The sequence below is a fragment of the Lepisosteus oculatus genome, chromosome 7, assembly GCF_040954835.1.
Source record: "Lepisosteus oculatus isolate fLepOcu1 chromosome 7, fLepOcu1.hap2, whole genome shotgun sequence".
NCBI lineage: Eukaryota > Metazoa > Chordata > Actinopteri > Semionotiformes > Lepisosteidae > Lepisosteus > Lepisosteus oculatus.
The window spans coordinates 48,270,404-48,296,631 of NC_090702.1; the positions used below are offsets into that span (position 1 = coordinate 48,270,404).

Genomic DNA, 26,228 nt, shown 5'->3' on the forward strand with positions numbered 1-26,228 from the left:
TCCCAGCAGGATTGACAGCTGTTCTGATTCTGGCAGGAGTGGGAATTCTGGGATTAGAATTGTTATGCGGGGGAAGAATGTCTGATACCTGAATATTTCTTGCGATGTCCCTGTCACTGCCTCTCTCTCTTGTTGGGTCCCCCTGTCTCTCTGGTAGTCTCATTGTTTCTGTTTCTCACTGTATGTTCTTGCCTCTGTCAAATCAATTCCAAGTGCTTTATTGGCATGACAGATGAATTCCAGCGTTGAAAAAGCTAACAACTATTAGCAGTTCTAATTATACCAAGTAATTAACAATGACAAGTTGTAAGAAACAGAAAATCTGTCTCTTTTACTCGCACTGTGTATCTTTTGATGTCTGTCCCTGTGTCTCTCCATCATGGAGTGAACTTAATATTCTCACCATACACATTTATACTAATGAGTACTTTCCAGCTGTAAATTTCATCCCCCCCAAAACCCTGATGTTATCCAAAGGTTGGGCTTAAGTCCAGCTGAGTTGTCGGTGAAACGAGCAGCCAAGAGGAACAGCCCAAGGACACATAGTATTGCAACGCAGTGCGGTATTTTTTCAGGTCTTAGCATTGAGGCATTTCCCATACTGTAGAATGCACTGCTTGAATCTGCTGCCTTCACCAGCATGGAAATTAACATTCACACTAAGCTGTTGACTGCAGGTGCACCTTTTAACAGTGAGGTCAACATAGTCTTGACACAATTAGCTGTTCTCCAGATCTAGCCTTTAGAGTTGTTCATGCTGCTAGTTTTTGCTGCTTTTCTGCTAAATCTAAACGTCTTGGAGAAATGCATGATTTTCTAGTTCTTTTCAGTCCTTACAAGTTCATTAACTGCAACAAGACAAGGCTGAACCCTTGTCAGCATGGTGGAGCAACACTGGGGGAGGAGGAAAAGTGAGCTCTCTGTCAGTCTGCAGGGTGATGTTTTGAGAGCTTCAGAGAAGGAGATTGGGCTCATTTCTTCCCGCCTGCAAGTAGACCATTTAAAATTCCTATATTGAATTTTGCACAAACCAGGTGTTGCGTTTAAACTCTTTCACACTTGCTTTCAGAAGGCCTGGGAGAAGAAATAGGAATTTTAGAACATCCCCCTACAAGTCAATTGGATTTGTAAGCCGCGTTTTTTTGTGTTGTCGTCTCTGACTCGACAGCTCTCCTGACAGGCCACAGGTGTCTGTGTAGCTCTGCTTCTGTGTCAGCATCGACCTTGTTAGGGCATCTTATCATAGTCCTCAACAGATACTTATTTCACGAATCAGTTTCCAAACAGGCGGCTCCAATCTGACTGCCTCAGACTGTGCAGGGGAAGATGATTGTTGACGCTCAGTTGACGACAGGGAAGCCAATGGGCTTCACCTGTGGTAACACAAATTAACTTCCCCCACTTCACTTCCTGTCTTCAGATTTAAAGCCTGGTTTTTAAGGTTTCTTTCGGCTGAATTCGTGTGACTCTGTGCAGCATGGCTTAGCAGTTTTGCTGTATTCCAAGCCTGGCCACCAATAGAAAGCCACAGTTCAGGATGGGTCAGTTTTCTCTTAACCCCTTTGAACACCTCATTTGTTTGAGTCAGCACTTTGGTCAGGAGATGAATGAAGAAATCAACTGAGATACGAATACCAACACACCTTGCTTATCAGGGACCACAGGTGGCAATTTATGACTTCAGTAAACCAATTAACCCAGCAAATTGACCGATTCTCACACACGCTCCACGTCTGTGCTAATGGCTGATTGAAGGGTGGCCTGTAGGACCTGCTGGGCGGGGGCTCTCCAGGAGCAGGGATGGCCACCCCTGCTCTATACACTCATACCCCGGTATAAGACGAATTTTCACTCATCCCAACATGAAGAATTTGTACCTCGTAATTCGTTATAAGAACGGAATTTCGCTCATCCGAACTTCGAAAGTGACTGACTTTGGCCGAGAACCTTCTGCGAGCATCTGGATTCAGAGCCTCTGGACGGGTGCGTGTGTCTGCGGGGGCGACGGGCATCGCGATGAAGGGGGCTGAGAGGCAGCGGCGCTTCGTTTACGATCACGAATAAAGCTTGTGCTCTCGTTTCCAAAGTGCTTTATTTTGTGTTTGTTTTATAGTTGCTGTTCATTATGGGCTTCACTAAGGAAGAGGAAAACATTCTTTAGCGTAACAGTCGACAGCAGTGTGCACATCGTTCTCAGATCGCTTGGATAGCGATCTATTCCGAAAGAATGAAAAATGTAAATATGACATCATGAATTCTTTTACAGCTATGGTTGGCTTATTTCAGTAGAACTGCTTTGTTCACTAAGCGTGCTTTAATGGCCTGTATGGTATTACACGTTAAGGGTGGTTTTTGAGTGAGCTTGTCTTCGGTTCGGAATGGGGTGGAATAAGAAATAGTGGAATTTTTATCTTCCATTTACGATCTCTTGCCTTCCGCACAGATTTTCAGGAACAACTTAGGTTGGGATACCGAGGTGTGAGTGCGAGTACCCCTGCCCTGCTATCAGCCAGAAGTGCCAGTCTCCTCTGGGATACTGCAGGCACGTGCTCTCCCCCCTTCTGGAGGTCTGAGTGTTCATGTGGGCACAGCGTTACGGAGACACCAAGATGTCACTGTATAAAAGCAATACCCCATGCATCACCGCAGGACTCCAGGCCCCAGACTCTCTGCACAGCATGCTGGGCCACTGCAGGGTTTGCCTCGAGCTGGGTGTGTTATCGATGGCCAGGCTCCTCTGCCCCTTCATCAGCAGGGTCTGTCATTGGACACATTTGTACTAATCAAATATCGATGAAGAGTTCATGTCTTTTTTTTTTTTCAGGACACAACAGGATTATTTGGTGGTTTCCTATTATAATACTGTACACACACAGATATTATACACAGACATTCATTAATACATTTCTTCCCCAGAGCCAGCAGACTCAGTTCGGGCCAGTGGGCTCGGCCCTCAGACCCAGCCCTGAGGTCAGGGCCCGCGGCCGGAGAGGCAGAGACAGTTCAGCTCCACGCCGCCGCTGTTTGTCCCCAAGCCAGGACAGTAGAGGACTCTCCCTGACAGCAGTGCTGTGGAGACCCCAGCTGGAGTCCCAAGAGTGGACACGTTCAGTCCAGTCCAGCGTGAAGCTGGCCAAGCCCGCCGGTCCAGGGCAGACTGGGCCAGGACGTCTCGACAGCGGAGAGCCGTCCACCAACTGCCCAGAGCTCAAGAGACCAAAACACGAGTCCACCCTTCTGTTTACCCTGGCCGCGGGACATTCTGGTCAAAACGAACACATTCCGTTTATTAGCGGCTCGTTAAAAATCAAAAGGAACTACAGATTAAGAGGTAATACGGCACAGAGCTGATGAAGTTCAAACACAATTTCGGAGGAAAAACAAAACCCATCGCCTTCGTCTCCTGGATGAAGAAAACCGTAAGCTACTAATGATGCAGATGATGAAGGATACATTATTCCCCCCCAATCATTAGTTTGCCAAGTAAGGAAATAATTACTGGGGTTCTGTGTCGTAACCCGCCTCAGACACGGTCGAATTCGCCCTCTCTTGAGTTGTTCCTCTCAGAATCCCGGCTGCACCGTGAGAACAAGGTGCTCAGGGGTCTCAGAACTGGGCTCTTACCCTGGACCCCTCCTGTGTCGTGCAGTTTTGCCTCTGGTAGTGATCGATCCCAGGAGGAGATGGAGTGCTTGTGGTCCTGCACTCTTCGTTGGGAGATGGGGAAGATTATCTACAGAAAGCTCAAGGTCACACCTGACTGTGTTCTGCAGTGCTGGCGTGCTGGAGGTCAGCCAGCAGAGTAGTCCTGTAGTCATCAGTCAGTGTGGTGGGGAGTCAATGCACAGTCCAGTATAGCAGACAGGACTGAACTGGACACCCCAGGACGAGGGAAGGTTTGTCCTGGCTCCGCATCTGGGAGACGGTCTCTCTTAGCAGTAGGTGTCTGCAAACCAACTGACCGTTAAACAGGAAGATTGATGTCAGCTGTACAGTAGAATGAGTATTACTAATCTAAAACATGACCGTCTGCTTTATAAACGTAGTACTTATATTATTATTTCTGCTGTGGTTATAACTGTAAGATTTATTTTACAAAATGCCAAGGTCAGTGTGTGCAATGAAGCAGAACATGACACAGGATATGGTGTAGGACATGATGTAGAATGATGCAGGGGATGATATAGGACATTATGCGGGACACGATGTAGACGTTGGTGATTCTGTAGATGCAGGATGGTGAAGGAGATGGATGATGTAGGATGATATAGGATATGATGTAGTATGGTGTAGGATGTGATGCAGGACATGATGTAGAAGTTGGTGATTCTGTGGATGCAGGATAATGTAGGACATGGATGATTTAGGATGATGTAGGATATGATGTAGTATGTGATGCAGGACATGATGTAGACGACGGTGATTCTGTAGATGCAGGATAATGTCGGACATGGTTGATGTAGGATACGATAGAGGACATGACAGTAAGATGATGCAGGAAGCTGTAGGACATGATGCAGAAGATGCTGATTCTGTAGATGCCAGTGTCTGTGGGTTATTCGATCCGTCAGGCGGGTACTGGGGCTCAGTCTGTCTGCGCATCACTCTGCCAAGCATCCTGTGGGCTGGAGCTGTCACTGATGCCGCCGCCCTGACCCAGGCTCTATTCTATAAAGGTCGTCTCCAGTGGGTAATGGTGCCCCCCCCCCGAGTGAGAGGCAAGAGGGGGGCGGCAATGGGCAGGGGTGGAGGGGGGGGGTCTCGACAGTGGTGGAGCTCCTTGATTAAAGCCAGGAGAGCCGCATCCTTCTTTCGCTCTCGTCTTTCTCCTCTCTCTTCCTCCATCCTTGTCTCTGTCCCTTCCCAGAGTTGCAGCCTGCCTCCCACCCTTGGGGTGATGGGGTAAAAAGCCGGAGCGTGAAAGTACTTCGTGGCCGCCCCCTGCTGGACACCGGTGAGACCTGCGGGAGAGCAGAGCCAGGGAGTGACTGGCCGGGCGTAAGGTCTGCACCCTGAGTGTTCACTCTTGCGGTGCTCATTTTTTTTCAGCGTTCAGCTTCATTATATAAATAACAGTCCTTAAACTTATACAGCGCTTTTCTGGACACTCCATTCAGAGCTCTTTACAGGTAATGGGGGCTCCCGTCCACCACCACCAGTGTGCAGCAACACCTGATGATGCGACGGCACCCATAGTGCTCCAGTACAGCTCTCAGTGGGGAGGAGAACAGAGTGATGAAGCCAGTTCAGAGATTATTAGGAGGCCATGACTAGTAAAGACCAGGGGAGAATTTGGCCAGGACACTGGGGTTAGCACCTTTACTCACTATTCAGTATAGTTTCCCCATCACTATATTTGTGATGTGAAGGATCGGGACCCACACAGACTGCAGGGTGAGCGCCACCTACTGGTCCCTCTACCTCTTCCAGCAGCAGCCTCAGTTTTCCCAGGAGGTCTCCCCTCCAGGCACACACCTGCTGAGCTTCAGTGGGCTGCCAGTTGTGAGGTACAGAGTGATATACCTGCTGATACACCTCTGATCAAACCCACAGCCTTCCTGTGGTTAAAGTCAATTTTGACAATTAAAGTGTGGAATGCTCTACGCTGTCCACTTCAGAAATCAAACGTTCCCTTGTTAAACTAATCAGGAGTTATTAGCTGCTGTGTAGAACAAGTTAGCAGGGAATTAATTGGCAGGACCGATTCATTCAGGAACTGTTGCTCTTTAGAATATGATTGGGGGGTGCAGAGCAATTAACTCGGCATCTGTCAGTTGCGTCACTGGCTGTAATTTTGCACAAAGTCTCTTTCAGATGAGCCAGTGGAAATAATCAAACACATCTTGCAGGAAATGGACTTGTTACGAGTTGAGGGAGGCAGGCAGATCTGGACATACCCTGGTCCAGTTACTGGACACTGTAGTTCCAGTAAGGCCACTCTGCTGTACAGACGCTTACTGGAGCCTCTGGGCAGAGGACGAGAGTCGATTAAATCCCTCTTATCTTGGCTCCAGTGAGAGCAGAATGGCTGTCCTGTCAGGACATGGCTGAGCAACAGGTCACTCACCTTTGTGCGTTAGGCATTCCCATTGTCTGTGGAGAGAGAGAAACGGACATGGTCAGTGAGTGACATCACAGGGCCCAGAACGCACTGCGGCCCAGCGCAGAGAGAGGCCACCTCCACCCGTTCTGTTCATCTTGAGGATCCCTGTGATCTCCTGCGTCATTACCTCCACGCCACCACAGCTCTCAGCAGGCAGGACCGATTCGGTCTGAGCCTTTGCTTGCACGCATGCAGCTCTAAATCATTCTTCATTTTTCCAGAATTTTAGAATTCTTTGGCTAGACAGCTAGTTGTATTTTGGAGTAGGCAGTTGCATCTGCATGTTTAGGGTGCAAAGGAACAGGTAAAAGGCTTATTCCACGCTGACAGGAAAAGAAAAGAGACACAACGTTTCGGCTGGGTGGTGGAGAGGAGACGGGAGCAGTAGAGAAGGAGTATCGACACTATAACATCAGTGTATACCTGTTTCTTGTGTTATTTGTATGTTTAAAGCTAGAGGCATATAGTTTTTTTAGTATATATAGTTTGGAAATGCAGCTAATGGTCCTTTAACATTTGCTAGGAGCTGTGTGAATGCAGAGTTCACCTCTGTAAAAAAGAGGATATAACATTTCAATCACTTTATCATTGACTTGTGCAGTATGGGCTGCAGTACTGCGGTTTTGCCAGGCGGGGGCAACAACGAGTCTACCAGTTTTAACACTGAGTAGGGAGGACTCGTCAGCAGGGAACAAACACTGTGTCTCTAAGAGAACCGGTTCTCGCAAAAGGGGGGAGAACCTGAGAAAGGAGTAGGAGTGGGGTGATGTAAGGAGGAGGAGAAATTGGAAGGGGAGAGAAGGGGAGAGGGGAGAGAGACATAGAGAGCTGGACAGATGGTGTATGATGGACAAACCAAATGTATTCCTCCTGCTCCCCTAGCCTCTAAGGGCTCTAACCATTAGAACGCACTCTCTCCCTCCCTGCCAGTCTCCCTGCTCTAACGTGCAGACTGCTATTGAGTCTGCGATTAATTTAGACAGGCTAGCTGCAAGCTGTGTAAACACGCATTAGTAACTCATCGCTCAGTCCAGCAGCCCCGAGCTGTCTGTTTCATGGCAGTCCTGGGACGCAGCTCTAAGCCCGTGTGTGGGTATTCGGAGCAGCGTGGTGACCAGGTCTGAGAAAGCGCCTTGACAACGACAGCAGCTCCTGACAAGCAGCTGATGTCAGGACCTCCTGGCCCTCACCACTTTTTTTTTTTTTAAATAAAGCGCAAGGCTTCCTCTTCTAAATGTTTAAGCGCCAAAACATTTGTTCTGAGTCTGATTGCACCCAGTATTTCAGCTGGAGTGAAGCCTGGAATAGGACATATAAACAGAAGTAGAGTCGATGGAGAGGCTCTGCCGATACAGGAAAGTGAGCATGTGGCAGCCTGCTCATCTGTCACAGGGCCGCCTCTCCTCCCACCCACCCCCACAGCGCCCCTGGACATCATTAACAGGAAGCCTGCAGCTCCTGCCTCAGTGCCACAGCAAAAACACTGCGAGATCTGGGAAGAGGGCTGCCTGCTTCCAAGAGAAGGATTGTCTGTGTGTTCCTGGGGCTGGGGCTGGCCAGCAGGTCTGATCTGAACGGCCAGTTGTTTCAGAGCCTACCTGGCTGCTGGGTGCACTCAGAGTTTATTGGTTAGAGTGGGTTACGCACATAGTTGGAGTTTCCATTGATATTATTGATATAGGTGTTCATGTTGACAACCTCACTTACATCTCCTACGATCTTCCAGTCTGGAGAAGCAATTAAAAAGGTAAATAAAATACTAGGACATATAATTAAACCCTGTGGAATTTGAATCAAGGGACATTATGTAAAAAGAGCAGAATGCACTAGTATCCTACAGCTCCTTCAGAATATAGTGAACAAGTGTGGTCACCTTGTTATAGGAGAGAGATTGCTGCTCTGGAAGTCCTCCAGAGAAGAGCAACCAGAAACGTTCGGAGGCTGAGGGGCATGTTCTGATACTAGTTTCCAGACTCTTCAAGGCCCACCAGCGGACTTCTTCAGAATGAACAGCAAAACAGCCACCGGAGGGCACCAGTGGAACCAAACTGCAGGTGCATTTAAACCAGAGAAATGGGCTGTGGGAGTGTGGGACAAGATACCTACACATGTTGTGGAGGCCAATACCGTGGCCGTTCTATCCCTGGATCAGTTCATTACTAACTAACGCTGCATGGCCTCCTCTGGTTCGTATTGAGTGTTCAGTTAAGTCGCTTGTTCGGTCTGTCAATTGATGAGGAGTGTGGACTTGCTGGCTCATGTACTATGAAAATGGCCTCTGCTCAGCTGGTCGAGAGAGTTCAGGGATGGGCTTTGCTTGAGAAGATGACCTGTAGCGTTGAGCAGCAGCTAGGAGATTAGGTGACTGAGATTAGGTGATCGCTCAAGGGTTTCATTCAAAGGTCAGTTCCTTTGCCAGTTGGCTAGTTGGTCGGTCTTATGCAGCTATTGCTCCACTGTTAGATCCCAGTTCTGCACAAACACAAGGACGCTCAGATCACAGAGCCTCCGGGTGGGGACATTCAGACCTGCAGAGTCTGGTTGTCTTGCAGGATGATTCCCTGAGGTCATTGCACTGCAGGCTGGTAATGTTGGGGAGGTTCAGGTGTCAGTATGGTATCGGTTAAGACAGCAGAATGGCCTGCTTCAGTTGGTAAGCTTTGCTTGTGTTCTTCTGTCAGTGGAAGTAACACAGGGTAGCCTGACACCAAGCCGATGACATGGAAACACGATTGTTGGGTGTCACGTTCGTAACCCCTCCTCTTAAGGATGCTCCAGCCCTTCCTAGTTTGTTACTCATCCCCCGCACCTGCTCCCTGTTCCAGCCCCTTTTCAGCTCCACCTTAAAAGCCAGACGCCCACTCTGTTCCGGGCTCTGCTCTGGTTTCCGCACCAGGCGAGTGCCTGGAAGTGCCTGGTCCTGTTAAGGTTTTATTCTCTGTTCCCGTTCCCCCCCCCGCCGGTTCCGACCCGGTTCCAGTTTTTATCTAGTTTGTCTTGGATGGACCGCCCGGTTTTGGACTTTTGCTTTCGTTTTGATTCCCCCTTGGATTTCTCCCGGATTGTTTGCCTCGGCCTCACCTCCCCCGAACACCAGCGCACCAAGGACACCCCCCCTGTTTTCATCCCTGTATCCTGCATGACTTTTTTCCCAGTGTTTCCTCACTCAACCCCGGATTGTGTCGTCTGCATAGGGCCCGGAAAGAACTCCTTCGTGACACTGGGTCAACATGACTGGGCTGAGGCAATGACTTTGATCTCCGTCCTGCCGCCCAGCACCTGCTTCTCTTCCCCGCCCGGCTCTATCTGCCGAAACACACTAGTGTTGATTCAGCGATCCGTGGAGATATCTGCAAGCTGCGTCAACATGGCACTGACCCTGCTCACAGCTCTGCAGTGTGTCACATCACCCCCGTGTTGGCCCAGCTCACAGGGTGTAAAATCATGGACTAACAGTGGGCATTGATTTTCAGGCTCCTCGTTAAAGGAAGACGCGCCTGATGTTCAAAGACTAAGTGGCTTTGCCCAGCACAGGCCTTGTGCATGCAGCTGTGAAGAATGGCCAGCTATTTTTCAGCCCAATCCCAATACCACAGGGCCCCTTTCTCACAGCCCAGGAGTGTGTATGTGCAGTGGTTCTGTCACAGAGCTCACGGGCGATCAGGACCCCAGGAGTGTGTGTGTGTGTGTGTGTGTGCAGTGGTCCTGACTCACAGAGCTCACAGGCATGAGCAGGCTGTTACCTTTGCTGTCGGCCAGCAGCTCCACAGCCATGAGTCCATCCTGCCGGTTGCCCAGGACGAAGGCTAGGAAGGACAAGATCAGGGCATCCAGAATGCCCATGATGGCCAGGATGTAGGCCCAGCGCACGGAGCAGGCGCCCAGGGTGTACTTGTCCGTCTGCTCTCCGCACATCCGCTTCACTTCATCCGAGTCCCAGCCGTCCGGGAAGATCAGGCAGCCCAGGACCAGGCAGGTTGCTGAGGGGGGGTGGGTGAGCAGGAGGAAGAGGGAGAGACAGGAGGAGAGAGATGTTGATACAAAACACTGACAGATCTGAGACTGAGACGGGGAACCGGGCAGACCAGTCTGGGTGCCTGTGTGACACGGGACTGTGCCAGAGACTTCGACTGGGCGAGCTGTGCCATGTCATGTCATTTGCCAAACCGCTTTATACCATACGGTGTCGCGGGAAGCCAGAGCCCACCCAGCAAGCAACGAGTGCAAGACAGGGTACACCCTGGGTACGCCCGTCCATCGCAGGGCCAGTGCAAGCCAGTCCTACATGGGGACAATTTGGAGGCCACAGCAAAGGTCGAGGGGGAGATTTGGCCTGGACACCGGAATAACTCCCAACTCTTCTCAAGAAATGCCCGGGGACCTTTAATGACCCCTGAGAGTCAGGATCTCAGTGTAACGTCTCATCCGAAAGACGGCGCCCACTACAGTATTGTGTCCCCGCCCTTACACTAGGGCATTAGGACTCACACTGACCGCAGGGTGAGCGCCCCCTACTGGGCCCACTACCACCACTTCCAGCAGCGACCATAGCTTTCCAGGAGGTCTCCCATCCAGGTACTGACCAGGCTCACACCTGCTGAGCTTCACTGGGTGGCCAGTTGTGAGTTGCAGGGTGACATGGCTGTTGGGGCCGAGCTGTGTATTTTAGTGCAATACAGTACCTAGGGGAGAGGCCTATCAGAGACATGCTGAGAGACGAGGCTGGGAGAGAGAGGTGGGGGCAGGGCTGTTACAGCATGCTGAGCAGGACGGAGGCACGCTGGCGCCGCCACAGGGGACCCGGATGAAGCAGTGGTTTTGGTTTCTCCAGCCGAGGGAGGCTGATCACTCTTTAATTCTCATTCACAGGCCGACCCATTTCCCTCTCGCTGTCCTTTCCATGACAAACTCCCCCGGGATCCTCCGTGCGCTCCAGCTGTGAGCAAGCGGCACCGCCACAGCGAAATCCACACCTGTACAGGAGGCAGGGAGCCCCGAGAGCGGATTGATCCCACTCCTCTTGGTAATCTCTGGGAACAGCAGGCCGTCACCGGCCCCCTCTCCCCGCGCGAGCAGGCTGCAGTGCTGGCGATGGAGTGTTAACGGCATCTTAGACAAAGCTGCGCTTCTCGGAGAGTGAAAAGAGGGAGGGTGGAGAGAGTGTGAAGGGAGGGAGGACTGACTGAGAGAGAGTATCCCTTCACACTGCCATGTCCTCACTTGTTAATCCCTCTTTTCCTCCAGCTCTGGAATATCTGGGTGACCAGGAGGATCTAATAATAACCCAGACATCTGTGGCTCCTCCACATTCTCTGCCAACTCCACAAGCAGCCCAGAAAAACTGCCCTCCTTACCTCTTTTTTTACAATTAGGAATTTATACATTTTTTATGCCACCCTAATTTAAAGTTGCCGTCTTTAAGAAACGCGCCTGGCTGCTTTGACGTTTGTGTGTTGACACGTGGGGAATGGGGACCAACGTGAGCTGTCCCCCCCCCACGTTCCTCTGCGGCTGCCCGTCTGCGAGCCCCCCCCTCAGTGCCCACAGCAGAGCGAGCAGCAGCTGGAGGCAGGAGGCAGCTCCCACCCACAGCCTTACACTCTCAGTGCTGCTGGCCAGCCCCCGGGGGTCGCTGTCCAGCTGGGGGTCTGAACCGTTCTGACTGAGACCACCCACAGTCAGGCCGCAGGCAGCCAGTCCCAGACCTCTGCCTCTGGGAGCCCATGACACAGGGGCTGGAGGCGTCGGGATCAGGTTCATGTTCAACGAAAGCAACCGAAAGTTAACAAAAACAAGAAAAGAGGAGGAGAGAGATCCGAGAGATCTGTGCGAATCAGAATTCCCATGTACATGTACACATGGCAATAGACTCCTCTCCTCCTCCCCTCTCCGACAGAGCATCCTGCAGTTGGAACACAAAGACGCTCGCTGGAGTCCGTGGTCTACAGGGCCCGTGGGACTGTAAGGAATTCTGGGTGGACAAGCCCCTTGTCACCTTGGCGGTGTGAGCCGTATTGTGGTGAAAGGCGCTATATAACTCCAAGCTATCGTGACTACTGAGGTGAGGGGGACCAGGTGTAAGTCCCACCAGAAGATACTGCTGCAACTCTGGAGTACCGGAGTGCCTTCAGCTCATTCTCAAACAAAGCTGTACAGCACACACACCAGTTTGAATTCAGAGCGCATGGTCTCAATACCAGCCTGGGAGGGGGGCGCATCTTCACTTGTCTGTAGTTTGTAAAGAAATCCTTCTCTCAGGATACTATGCAGGGCAAACAAACAAAAAATCTCAAAACAGGAAAAGATGCTGACTGCGCACTTATGAAAGAGAACTGTCCATAAATAATAAAACATTTTCCATGTTCTTTCTTTCCTGGGGGAGTGGCGCAAACTCTGTAGCTGCTATCTCCCCCAGTTAGGGTGCTGTTTGATATGTAGTTCTGCCGACAGGCTTCGGTGTATTTGGAAATGGTAACAAACTGCACCCCAGGGCACAATGTTTTGCAAAAGCAATTGAACATGTGGGAAATGATGCTGCGAAATGAGGAGCCATACTTTTTGGAGAGGCAGGGAGGAATGATGTCCTGGAGCAGGAGTGAAGGAGAAGTGTGTCCGAGGGAACGCAGCAGCCTGTGATGCCAGCCTCGACAGGCTGTTCAAAGAGTCATACGGTATGTTGTGATTGGCGTGTTGCGTCCCGCAGTGTGTCCTGTTCCCCTGCCTGCCAGCCGGTCCTCTCCTCTCTGAGGACGCAGCCCTGAGCAGAAACTCAGTGCCAGGGTTTGCACAGGAGGAGACAGATGGACATGAGACAGGCAGGCCCATCTCGGGGATTAGCAAACAGGTGGCTCAGTTTAACCAAGAACTACAAGTTAATCTTCTGGGCTAAAGATGGGTTTATATATTGTGTGTTTCCTTCTTTTCATTTCTTGCACTCTCTATAGAACAGTGCTGCCTTGACATGCTCTGGGGGGATGTCTGTGCTGACAGCACCAGGTTTGGGGTATTTTCCAATTTCTCAGCTGACAATTGAACATTTTTTTAGATATTTGGATTTGAATATATTGTATTTTTAAACACTTACACAATTCGAAATATCAGAATGTTTAAGACTTTACTAGAACTGCCGATCAGCCAGACTCTTCCACCAGTCAGGCACATCCACCTAACAAACACACCCACCAGTCCAACACACCCACCTAACAGACACGCCCACCAGTCAGACACACCCACGAGTCAGACACATCCAGCAGTCAGACACACCCACCAGTCCAACACGGCCCACCAGTCAGACACACCCACAAGCAAGACACACCCACCCATCAAACACACCCACCTAACAAACACGCCCACCAGTCAGTCACACGCACCTAACAGACACACCCACCCATCAAACACACCCACCTAACAAACACACCCACCAGTCAGTCACACCTGACTAACAGACACCCACCAGTCAGTCACACCTGACTAACAGACACGCCCACCAGTCAGTCACACCCACCTAACAGACACGCCCACCCATCAAACACACCCACCTAACAAACACACCCACCAGTCAGTCACACCCACCTAACAAACACACCCACCTAACAAACACACCCACCAGTCAGACACACCCACCTGTGTGTCTGTGTGTCTCATGGAGAGCAAGCTGGGGTATGCGAAAAAGACAAATTCCTAATGCAAGAAATTGTACAGGGCTAATAAAGTGATCTTAACAAACATGCCCACCAGTCAGGCACACCCACCTAACAGAGATGCCCACCAGTCAGACACACCCAGCAGTCTGGCACACCCACCTAATGGCTATTCCCACCAATCAGCCACCCACCTGTCAGACACAGGTGGGAAGAGGACACAGGCGCATTAGGAGCAGGGTACCTCCCCCTGTTGTTGCTGGAAGTGGCTGAAGAAAGCCAGGCTTTGCTAACATCTACTCTATTCAGGGAGCATCCTGAGTCCCTAGCAACTAGCAACTGGACCATAAGGCTCAATCTGTGTGCTAGACAAGCACATAAGCAGAATTAACCACACAGAAAAGCCCTCATGGAGGCATTTTTAAGAGCAGAGTAAACCAGAGAAGATTTTAAGGTAAGAGATCAGATACACTAGAAACATGGACTGTGGGGAACCTGAGTTTTACTGGGCACAGATTTGCTTCACTCTTTGCTTCAGATCTGTCTTTAGTTTATCCTATATTACCTTTAACATTGTACTAACAGGAGACCTTGAGTTATTTTAAGCTCTTAGGTGTTAATTGCTAAACTGAATGAATTATTTAGCCTGTCCTTTTGTTACAGCCTCAGCGATGACAGAAAGATTTCTAATTTCAATAAACCCTGCAGGAGCGTCTCTCCATTTCCCACTCCTGTCACTGTCATCCCTCCCTTTCTGCCTCCTCTGCCTCCTTCTTTTCCTCTCCGCCTTCCTCTGCTCTCGTCGCCCAGCTCCTGCCCACACAGACCCAGTCTTGGCACAGCAAGGCTGTGTGTGCGAGCAGCTCCCCTCTCCCGTCTGCGAGAGGCCCTCCAGCTCACAGCTGTTTGCAGAGGTGGCCTGCCGAGCCTTGTGGGATGTCTACAGCAGAGCGCAGACTGCCTCGGACTGGGCCGGCTCCACAGGCACACAGGTGGCTTAACTGCCGACTAATGGCGCTAACTAATGAACCTTTGGGAGGGATGAAAGCAGCTGACAGCTAATCCCGACGCAATGGCCTCAGTTTCCATTTACACCACACGTCACCCTCTCCTCTTCTTCGCTCTTTTTTTGCATCCCTCCTCCAACCCCATCTCCACCTTTGCAGCTGCCCCCTGGGCATGGGGGTCCTCTTCGCCAAGCGGGTGAAGCCGAGTGCCCACAAAACTCCACCTACGACCGCCTCTCCTGTCACGCTGTCACTAGCCGCTGTCGTTACCCGTGAAATCAGGACAGCTCTAGAGCCAGCTGTTCCGCGGGGAGGTGTGACAGCTGCTGGGTGTTTGGTGTGCCTGTGTGCCAGCGTCCGCAGGCCAGTGCCAAGATGGGCTGGAAACCCAGGAGGTTCCTTGATTGGGCTGCGACTGCAAAGTAAAGATTTGTGGAAATCTGACAAAGAAGACCGCGGTGCCTTTTCGGACACCATCAGGGTGCAGTGGCCTGCGGGCCAGAGCTCGAATGAAGTCTGGAGGCCAGTCAAAAGGGCAGTTCTGTCCTGCTGCCTGTGTCCGTGCGATATGGAAGATGACCACAGGCAGAGGTATTCTTAAAGAGAGAGAATTGCTGGATGTGCAGGAGAGAGCAGAGTGTTACTGCGGCAGGCACACACCTGTCTGGAAGGCTAGGGAAACGTCTTTCCATTACATGTCATTAAACTGAGCGGACTCCGAGTTCACAGGAGAGCTGACTCTTCTGGTTGCACTAATAACTGCGGATAGCTAGTAGACAATATCACAGCCGAAAAACTAACGTCTAGACACACTAATGCACACAGAGCAAGTTATACAGGTGTACGGGGAGTGCAGACTCACAATGCGTGACAACGGAGCCTGTCACTACGTGGCCAAAGTCACAGAACGGAGAAATGCTGACGCTGGCTGTAAGCGAAGGCTGGGAGCTGTCCATTAATGTTGTGGAGCTAAAATAAAAGGGAAACAAGCTCTCCACTCAGAGTGAGAGGGATGCACGGAGATGTTGTAGTGCTGAAATCGACAGACTGAAGCACCTCTTTGTGCATCCATTATATAGCTCTGGCACGAAATGAATGAAGAAGGGCTCGTTCATTGAAACAGAGATAATAAAAGGCTACAGGACCACAAGGCCAGAGAAGCACAGTAAGTTGAAATCAACTCTTGCTCTTGTCTCCTGTTCGGCTGGCTTACAGTTTTGCCAATTCTGTCCTTGCTCAGCTTGCCGCGCTCAAAAACTAACTTCGGCCCCAGCTTGAGGGAGAGAAGTATTGATTTTGGCAAAACTGTTGCAACGCCACCTTGTCTGGGGATAAAGCTCTTTTCCGAACTTACAACAGCTGAGGAAGCGTTATGGAATTAGCCCTGAGACAAGCGACGTGCAGACGGGATTGAGCTGCTCCTCAGGGACAGAGCCGCCCCCTCTGCCTGTTCCCAGAGAGCAGGCAGCGGAGAGAAACGCAGAGTTAGTTGCACCGCTGAAACTGAGAGGCGAGCCAGTCAGGCAGAGAGAGCGTCAGGCATTTCTCCTTTTAAGCAGGGTGTTCAAATGCAGAAAGGCAGCCAAGGAGGAACTTGTTATGCTCGAGCAAACGAAGTGAGCAGCATGCACCAATCTGATCTTGTTATTGGACACACTGCATTTCCAAGCAGGAGCTAAGCGACTTGAAACCTGAAGCATGAAAAGATTGCTGGGCAGATGCCGCAGCGTGAAATCAGAGGAGAAAAACAGCCGTGTTTTGTAAAGAAGCGAATGGCCCGGTGGCTCTCGGTGTCCTTAGGTTCAAGTGTGCAGTAGGAGGGTGAACGAGAGAGAGAAAGGTGATACCTCCAGGCCCCTGTCCGTGACAGGAATGTTGGCATCACCCTAAACATTACTGCTGCCCGGAACCAAAGGGCTCATGAACAAGCACATACGAACACCGTTGTCTCAGTGGGCCCATGGCAAAACGGTCTCACAGAGACAGCTTCAATAAAGGAGGAGCATTCCAGATGATTGGACAAGCACGAACGTGATCATGCCAACTGCAGATGAGCCAGACCACGGGTCTCCCAGCCTGGTCCTGGAGACCCCCGGTCCTTCAGATTTTACAGGTCACCATTCAAACACCCATTTCTAAACACGCCCCTCAAAGATTAGGGTTCTCTTAATTGAACAAATTATTTGTTCAATTGATTAATGAACAGGATTTACAGGCGTTGCCAATCTTTAGGAACAAGGGACCTATAAGACTGGAATGGATTGGAGCTCTTCAGGACTAGGGTTGGAGAGACATCCACTGGGCTGACAAGTATGTAGCTGTCCTGGCACCTGCTTTGATCTGCTGCATATTAGCTGCTAACAGCCTGCACTCCCTTGGACACAGATGGAGGAGAGAGACAGAATATTGTTGTTCCTGTAGTTCCCTCTGCCAGATTTCCCCTCCTGCACTAAGACAAGACCTGCGGGACTGCCCCAACCTGCCAACCCAGCAGAGCAGGTCAACCCTTTCAATTGGAGCTCAATGGGGCTGTCCATTCAGTTAGGGTTGTCCATTCAACTGGGGTTGTCCATTCAGTTAGGGCTGTCCATTCAACTGGGGTTGTCCATTCAATTGGCAGAGCTGGGACAAATGTTGTCAGGTACTGGAATAAACAATCCTAATCATTGTTCTGACTCGAGAGCAAGTTAACTTGTAGTCCTTGTCAGGTGTCTATTAATAACCAGTTCCTCCTGCTTCCTTTAACTGTGACTGTTTAATATTGCTTTAGTTCTTTTATTTATCGACAATCGGTAAACTAAACCATCTGGCTATATGTAAATGTGTTAATGTCATGAAATAGTATTTGAATAATATTGAATACAATTCAATCTTCAATTTCTTTTCTTTTCAATTCAATTCAATTTCTTAGAAAATTAAGGAGATTGAAAAAACAAAAAAGTAAAACACTTATAAAATCATATCACATGTAATTATATTCTATCCCAGTTCTAGTGTTGGAGGCCTGACTGCCTCAGTGCTTTATCTTGTACTGTGTACTTGTACTTTATCAGCAACCCAGCTGTTCTTGGTTTGAGATAAGAGCCATTCAGGTGCCCAGGGTTAGGAGAAGACAATATTTGCTCTCATGAATTGAATTATCCCACACGTTAACCAATTACAGGAGTCCGAAACAGACGACAGACCTGCATGGTTTTGCAGTGAGTCAGTGCGGCAAACTTTTGCTCGCACTCTAGAGACACACACACACACAGCGACACAATAAGAGAAAATATATCTGCACGATGCCACCCACACACCCACCTACGTCCACACACAGGCACTCGCATGTATGAAAGGCGCACACACACAGACTCTGGGAGGGAGAGAGGGGCCGGCCTCTGTCTGAACTGCCCACCACACTGCCTCCTCACTCTTGCAGATCCGGCCTGGGTGGGGGGGGAGTCTGACCTGGCCTGGGAGAGAGTCTACAATCAGCTGCCCATTGCCTTCCTGTAGGGACAGCGATACAAGCCTATTGCCTGTTAAACAACTTTTTTTGTAGCTTATGATCTACAAGCTGCTTCTAAGCCAGACCCTAGGGTTGCTGTAGGAGGGCTCTTACGGTCCTGTGTGTTTTTTTTCTTTCCCTGACACCTCCTATCCCTACCACACCTCCTTATGTTACTCATTTTGTAAATCCTGTCAATTGTAAACGGTATCATTTGTTGCATTCTACTCTGTCACCTTAATTCTATCAACTTCTGTCCTGTCTCTCCTTGCGAGCTTGCGGAAAAAGCATTTCACTGCTGACGACCACCGCTGTATGCTGTATTGTTGTGCATTTGATAAATACACCTTGATTGATTGATTGATTGAAAGTGGCTCCCAGTGGGACCTTCAGGGGAGTGATCCAGGCACTGGCTCTTTGGAGTCGTGCTCAACCACTGCCTCAAAGAGGATTGTGGGATATGCAGTCCTGTAAACTGCACCTGGGGACAGCACATTAGTATTCCTGTGAACTCATATTAGTATTCTACTGGATTACTGATAGACTGGGCAGTGTGTCCCTTGTTCTTCTGTAATACTAAAGCTCTGTATACCTCTGTTAGGAACAGCAGCTGTTGCACTGGAGGTTGTTGGCTGGTTTACATTTTGAAGTCCGCTGTGGACCAGTATTTTCCTTCAGAAGTAATTAAGGCCCAGAAGCCACAGCTAGCTGTCCTGTGTCATTATTCCTCCTAATTTAACAGTAATGCGACCCGTTACTTGCGTCTCTGTCTGAGCCTGAGACTTGTAACACCTGCAGTAGCTCTGGGTCTTTATTAAGGCATATTGGAGGCCCTGAGAAATGACTGACAGCTCAGGACTTAGTCTTCTGCTTTAAAATTACGAGTGGTGTTTGTGTGTGTCAGGAGGGGCTGGCAAAGTTTAGCAACATTTGCATGTCCCAGCAGGAAGACTTAGAACAAAGGGTATTGTGTGGAGGTGTTTGACTAGCTAATCAGAGGCTGCTCCTAATGATTCACTCCGGTTAATTAACTTCCCAGTAAATCATTAGGATCGCTGTATTAAAGAATAAACATTCTTGGAAGGCCAGAGATAGATATGGGGAAGTCGAGACGCAGGAAGACATGGAGGGGGAAACAAGAGAGAGACAGAACATCATCATCAACATCAGTCATCCTCTTCTCCCTCCAGGGCTTGAGCCCTGTAAGACATCCGGGCTCTGGTCCATCTCAGCATCCCTGGCCAGATTCTCACAAACACTCTACTGCACCTCTGTCTCAGAAACAGCAGGGGGCGTGATGCGCTCTTATCCATCGCTCGTGCGCTCGGCCTGACAGCTGTCAATCGCGGCCCTCTGAAGCCGTGCCCAGAGGGAGCGCAGCCTGCTCCCATCACTGGGAATCAGCTCGAAGAGGAGACAGGCCAGGAGCTCCCACCCCTGACGCCTCCGAATGGGAAGGAACACTTTGGCTGGATGAAGAAACGCTCAGCTAGTATGGCAGCAGCACGGAGCAGGTTTTAGGTTTATTTTAAGAGCTGGCTGGATAAGATCCTCCGATCAGCTAGCTCCTAGCTCCTAAGTGGGCCTCCTCTCGTTTGTAATGAGAGTTCTGCTTCTGGTCCAGATTACCATCTGGACTAAAGGGCTGTGGGTGAGGTACTGCTCTGGCCTTGAGCCCACTCGGATTGCTCCAGTGAACGTCCTGCGGTATAAAAGGGTCTCCAGGCTGGCCTTGTAACAACAGATTGTTCTGCTAAAATAAAGGAACAACGGAATAGCACATTAATCACCCCTTCAGACCACTACTTCCTGGCAGTTTCTTATACCCCAGATTTTTCTATCGCAGCATCTAGGTCGATTTTAAAGATCGCAATGCGTCGTCTTCTACAGTGAGCCCTGGAAATCAATGTCTTACATTGATATTTTCCTGTGTGGGTTCTGGAAACAGCTGGGAGTTCTTTTAATGGGATTCCGTTTGTGTCTCTGTGTTCTACTAAGTGAAACAAGAAATGAAGTCAACCCGATTCATTGCCTTTCACAACTTGAAAGGGTTTCTGTGCGCCGTCATTTACTCAGATGTCGAGATTCCGCTCCTGAAATCTGAATCGTCTGCGCACGTCTTTGAGTGCAGCTCGCCATGCCCGGAGTGGATCAAGTGGTTAGCGTATCCCGTCTCCTGCCCTGGCTGCTCCCACACAGTGGTGCCTGTCTCTGCCGCGTCCCAAAAAGTGAAGGGGGAAATGCGTCTATAACGAACAGTTCTTTTCGGACCCTATGCAGACGACACAATCCAGAATAGTGAGGAAACACTGGGGAAAAAGTCATGCAGGAATACGGGGATGAAAACAGGGGGGCTGGTGATCCGGGGAGGTGTGGCCGAGGCAAACAATCCAAGAAGAAGTCCAAGGGAGAATCCAAAAAACAAGCAAAAGTCCATGGCCGGGTAATCCATCCAAAACAAGGGATTAAAAACAGGTGTCGGGTCGGGACCGGCGGGGGGAACAGGAACAGGAGCAGGAAGCTAAAAGCATAACGGAGCCAGGCGCAACCAGGTCCCGGGCTCACACGATGTGGAAACCAGACGCAGAGCCATGACTGGCGACTGCGTCTGGCTCTTAAAGGGAAACAGGAAGGAGACTGGACCAAGGGGCAGGAGCGGGGAATAGGGCAAACAAGGAAGAGCCGGAGCGCCCTTAAGGAGGAGGGACTACAATTCTTGAAAGAAACCAAACCAGGGTATTGAGTATTCAGGTATTCTACAACATGGCTGGGCAGCTTGTTCCACCTTCCTACCACCCTTTGTGTAAAGAAGTGCCTCCTGACCCTACTGGATTTTCTCATCCTGCTGTTTCTTAACAGAAACCGGGCTATCGACTTCAACAACACGGCTGGGCAGCTTGTTCCACACTCCTACACCCCTCTGGGTAAAGAAGCGCCTCCTCTACTCAGTTTTAAATGCTCTTCCACTTCCAAGCACTTTCTGCTTGTCTCCCCTGGTTTGTGCTTCTTGGCTCTTTCTGAAGAAATCCACTGCATTGATTTGGCCTGAGGCTTGGAGCGTGCCGACTACTTATTTCTGATCTGCTTGGAATCCTCTCTGTTCAAGACTAAGAAGATTCTGTTCTTTCCTCCTGTCGCTGAAGGACATTTCTTGAGTCCTGGGATGCATCTGGTTTGTTCTTTTCTGGACTGATTCCAGAGCAGCAATATCCCTTTTCTAACACAGTGACCAAAATTGTACACAGTATTGTAAATGAGGCCTAACTAGAACATGATCAAATGATAACATGACATCTCTTGATTTAGATTCTATGCTTTTGACTGTATAGCCTAACAATCCTTTGCCTTTTTGTATTGCTTTCTCATGTCATCTGGAATATGGAAATAAAGTGTCAACATGAACACCAGTCTTTTACTCTTTAATCTCATGGATGGCCAATTTGTACTTCTAGTTCATGCTTTTCCTACCTGCACGCAACACCCTGTGCGTGCCTACAGCTGACATCTGCCAGGCGTCTTGAGGTGAATCTTTCCCGAGTTTCCTCTGCTGCTCCTGCAGTGAGTGTTGGCGGCACCGCCCGTGTACTGTGAACAGCAATGCCGCACAAACACACACACACACACACACACACACACACACACACACACACACACACACACACACACAGGGCGGCTCTGCTCTGTCTGTGTGTCTCAGTGCTCACTGTCACACATCTCCACTGTGCTTTCCCACTCACTGTCTGTTAAGCAGTCCTCAGATCTGCCACACATCTAAATACCCATGAAATGGGATTTGCATTTTACAGCTCATGATGTCTTATTGAATCTCTTTTCATCTGCTCTCTAGAACATCAACAGACGCAGAATGGGGAGTTAAACACTTCCTCCCTCCTCTGCGCTCCATAGGTGTGGACGAAGACGACGCGCGTCTCGAATTTCAGTGAAACGTAAAGAAGCATGTGCCCTTCGCTCCACAACGCAGCAGGGTCGTGTCTTTGGGTCGGACTGCATAGCGCTAACGCACTGAGACAAGCCGCCCGCCTGCCTGCCAACTAAAAGCTAATTGTTAGTACTCGCGAGCCTTAAGAAGAAAGGAGGTGTTTAAATCGAGTTTTTCACGGAGAATCAGGGCTGGCTGGCGAATGAATTTAACTTGTTGTATTTCTTTTGAAATCCTTACAGTCTCTCGGATCTCTGGGATTCCAGTGTATCTAGACCACTGCAGTCGGTCAATCCTTCACACAGTCCGTCCTCTGCAGGAAGGGGTTCTCGACAGGGCCCAGGCTTTGTGCATGAGACTGCCAGCTCTTCATGGGGGTGGCTGGTGAGTCCAGGTATACAGCACCTTTCACATCACAGCTCAGCTCAGGAATCATTACCTTCAGAAGGTTTTCAAACGAGAAGGGATCGTTTGGCCCACTGTAGTAGGTCTTCTGATACAAGTGAGCAGGCTGCAGACAAATGCAGAACCTCCAACCTCTAATGCCTTTCTGGAGCATGAAGCTCATCTTGGGATCACTGACCCGCCCGTCCTGAAATGACCAGACGGCTACCTAATTCCTGGGACCAGACGGATAGGGCTCAAGACAGCCCCATATTCCATCACAGAGCGCACACACACGCAGGGACAACCTAGAGGAAAGCAGAGCACTAAAACTCGACCCGAGAGCTGCGGGGCACCAGCCCTAACAGGCACACCACCATGGCGTCCTAGTTTGCATTATTATTGAGATAAAGCGTCACGATCAGTTTTCATTAAAAAAAGTCACATATTTTATCATCCAAATCATCGGTGGTGCAATAAACTCAGCAGAATGATCTGAATCACACAGTCCTGTGTTTACAGCCTCTTCTTCAGGCTTATACGACACAGAAACCAGATTTGTCTCAACAGACCCAGATTTGATGATGGTGGAATGTTTTAAGTTATGGATGAGCTAGGCCAAGTCACTTTTTAGGTTCTTCAGACGGGATATGTGAGTGTTTGAAGTAATGGTTCATCTAGACAGCTTCCTTTAATATTCTACAGGCTTTTTTTAAGGACTGTTTGAAGTGCTGGGATGGGATTGTTTTAAAATTCTTCAGATCTTGATTACGGGGCGTTAGAAATGCTCTGTGTCAAATTTCTTTGAGCATTTCACTGATTTCATCATGGACTGTTACAAGTAAAAGGCTGGACTGTTTTTTTAACATTTTTTTAACATGTTTTTTTAACATTCCTTTAACACGAAACCCACGAAACCCTCGAGCACAGAGATGATCCAGGCTAACTCTTCTGCTGCCATCACACTGGATGATCTTTCTTTTGTCCACTCCTCCTCACACATGAAAAGACATATATTTCTCGGAGTGCTTTATAGACCTTAGGACACTGAAGCTAGGAGGCAGAGCAGAGTGTTTTGGAATCGCAAAGAGCACGATGGTGATGGCTTGAAAATGATGGAGAGGCTTGATCAGAGACCACCACTGGAGTTCAAGTTCCCCATAAATCCTGCAGGGCTGATGTATCCAGGGACAAAGAGGGATCATCTCTGAGCTGGACCGATGCTGTAAGAGCTGCTCGGGTTGTGCTGTGGAGTGTATGCGAGCTCTGTCATAGTACTGTGCGGATCTGATCATGGGAATGCAGCTGATCCTCTGTGACAGTGAAGCCCTGAGTACTGACAGGATCGCGTTCTGCTCCCTTCTTTGGCAAGTATGCGTCTGAGAGCAGGGAACAGACTTTGAGAATAAGTCCAATAGTCTAATAGACTTATTCAGTCTATTAGAGTAGAGTACTATACAGAGTACTATAAGACAATACATCAGAAGCTTCTGCCATGGCAGTAATCACACCTGAATAAAAATATGAACTTGAGAGGAATAAGATCATAAATCAGAGGTGTGCAGCCAGGGCATTTGGTCCCACAGATCTCCTTTGCTGTGCTTATCAGCTCAGAAAACAAGAAAAGCATTAAACTGCATTGGACTGCATTGAACTGGCCGTCCTCCCCCATCCCTGTCTTCAACAAAGAGCAATCCGAGGAGCTGCACCGGCTCTGCTATGATACAGATGGAAGCATAGCTCATTGCCGTATGGCCAGAGGAAGCTGCAATGACCCGATACTAACTGCACTCTGAATGGAGCTATTAGACAGTGGCAGTGAGAGGGGAGCGAAGCACTGCTGCCACTCAGCACAGCATTAGTCAGGCCTCACAAGACGCAAAGATGCTGATGGTCAGGTGCTGGAGTCTTACCCCTACGTCCCTCTGTCATGCGTTAGAACAAAGAGCTGACATTAGCTTCTTCCTGAGAACACGGGCCTCTGACTAAAGCAGCAAAGAGAATATATTCCTTAACACTTTTCAAGAAGCTCAACGTGCCAAATGGTAGGTTCATTCAGACTTTAGTTACTATTACTGATTATTAATAAATATATATTAATAAACACTCTGAAGTCCAGTATATCACCACAGCACTGGCTATGTTAAAAAAACACTCTGGAGTCCTTGCCCGTGTGCAGAGCCAAGCGGAGACAAGAGTTAGCACCCCCTTCTGGACCAGGACTGGACCAAGACTGGACAGCCCTGCTGTAGACACAGCGCCCCCTCCTGGACCGGGACTGGACAGCCCTGCTGTAGACAGAGCGCCCCTTGTGGACCTGGACTGGACAACCCTGATGTAGACACAGCGCCCCCTTCTGGACCAGGACTGGACCGAGACTGGACAGCCCTGATGTAGACACAGCGCCCCCTCCTGGACCAGGACTGGACAGCCATTCTGTAGACACAGCGCCCCCTCCAGGTCCAGGATTGGACAGCCCTGCTGTAGACACAGCGCCCCCTCCGGGACCAGGACTGGACAGCCCTGATGTAGACACAGCGCCCCCTTCTGGACCAGGACTGGACTGAGACTGGACAGCCCTGATGTAGACACAGCGCCCCCTCATGGACCGGGACTGGACAGCTGCTTGCACGCGATGTTGTAACCTGGAGGTCAGTACACATTTGCAGGCCCTGTGGAGGTGGTCTGAGCTGAACAGGACGATGAACACTTTTCTGAGCAGCTCTGAGAGCTCCACCAGGACCGGCTGATCTGTGTCTGTTATCACTGCAGCGAGTCTCAGTAATGTCAACCTGTGGCTCTACAGCGCAGAGACAAGGCAACAAAGATGAGTCTCCTGGACCCACTGAGTGGCTCAACCAATGAAAGGCGCTTGCCTGAGTGCAGGTTGAGCTCCAGATTGCAGGTCTAAGCCCCCAGCCGACTGCGACTGGGATCCCTTGAGTGTAGGTTGGGATTGGTTGGCTAGGGATCAACGATACAGCGTCTCCATGTGGCCTCTTGGGAGGTTGCAGGAGTGCCATGCCGTCAGTGAGTGACGCAGCTCTTCTCCAGTTGGCTCCCTGGCAGGAAGACAAGTGGGCTGGGAAGTGGGTGGGGTCGGAGAAGTCACTTCCTCCTTCTCCCCCGTGTGCAGACACAGGGTTCACAGCCCTGAGCCGAGATGTGAAAAAACACACTGGCTGTTCCAAATCAGGCGAGTGTAACACATAACTGGTGGTTCAAAGAGGGAAAAACAGAAGATAAGTGTCTTAGGTCTTTTTATCCCACAAACGGCTATGAGCCCATGATCTAAATCAGAGCTTGAGATACAAGAATGCTGAGTATTTCGCTGCCACTAGGAGGAAACCTAAAACAGAGGAGCAGGAGCCTTCAGTCATCATAATCCTCACTTGGGGATTCCAAATGACATTAAGAAAGCCCACACACCTCTTCACTCCAGACACCGTGTACGCCTGTTTGCGCTGGAGGGACCCAGCTGTATCTTGTCTTTTTCTGTGAATTGCCCTCGGACGCCTTGGATGAAGATAAACTCTAATGGTAAAACGCGCTGTGTTGGTACTGTACTAATCACGCCCAGAGTGTGTATCAAACAGTGACGGTGAGATGAGAATTTCAGAGCTCTCATCAGTCCTGAGGATACACACTGAGTGGGCTACATAAA

At 49.8% G+C, this 26,228-nt stretch overlaps 1 protein-coding gene across 8 annotated transcripts in view; it reads right to left on the reverse strand.

The window, feature by feature from the left end:
• Positions 1-202: 202 nt before the first annotated feature.
• lhfpl3 (LHFPL tetraspan subfamily member 3) overlaps positions 203-26,228 on the reverse strand; it is a 38,570-nt gene continuing 12,544 nt past the window's right edge. For 6 of the 8 annotated variants that reach the window (XM_015352248.2, XM_015352245.2, XM_015352246.2 and 3 more), the window contains 3 exons: positions 9,847-10,083; positions 6,068-6,093; positions 203-4,961 (listed from right to left, as the gene is read on the reverse strand). In XM_015352248.2, coding sequence (XP_015207734.1) covers positions 6,077-6,093; positions 9,847-10,083 — 254 coding nt within the window. In that variant the 3' untranslated portion in view covers positions 203-4,961; positions 6,068-6,076. The remainder of the gene's footprint in view (positions 4,962-6,067; positions 6,094-9,846; positions 10,084-26,228) is intronic. The other 2 variants (XR_001478972.2, XR_001478969.2) reach the window with 2 other exon arrangements.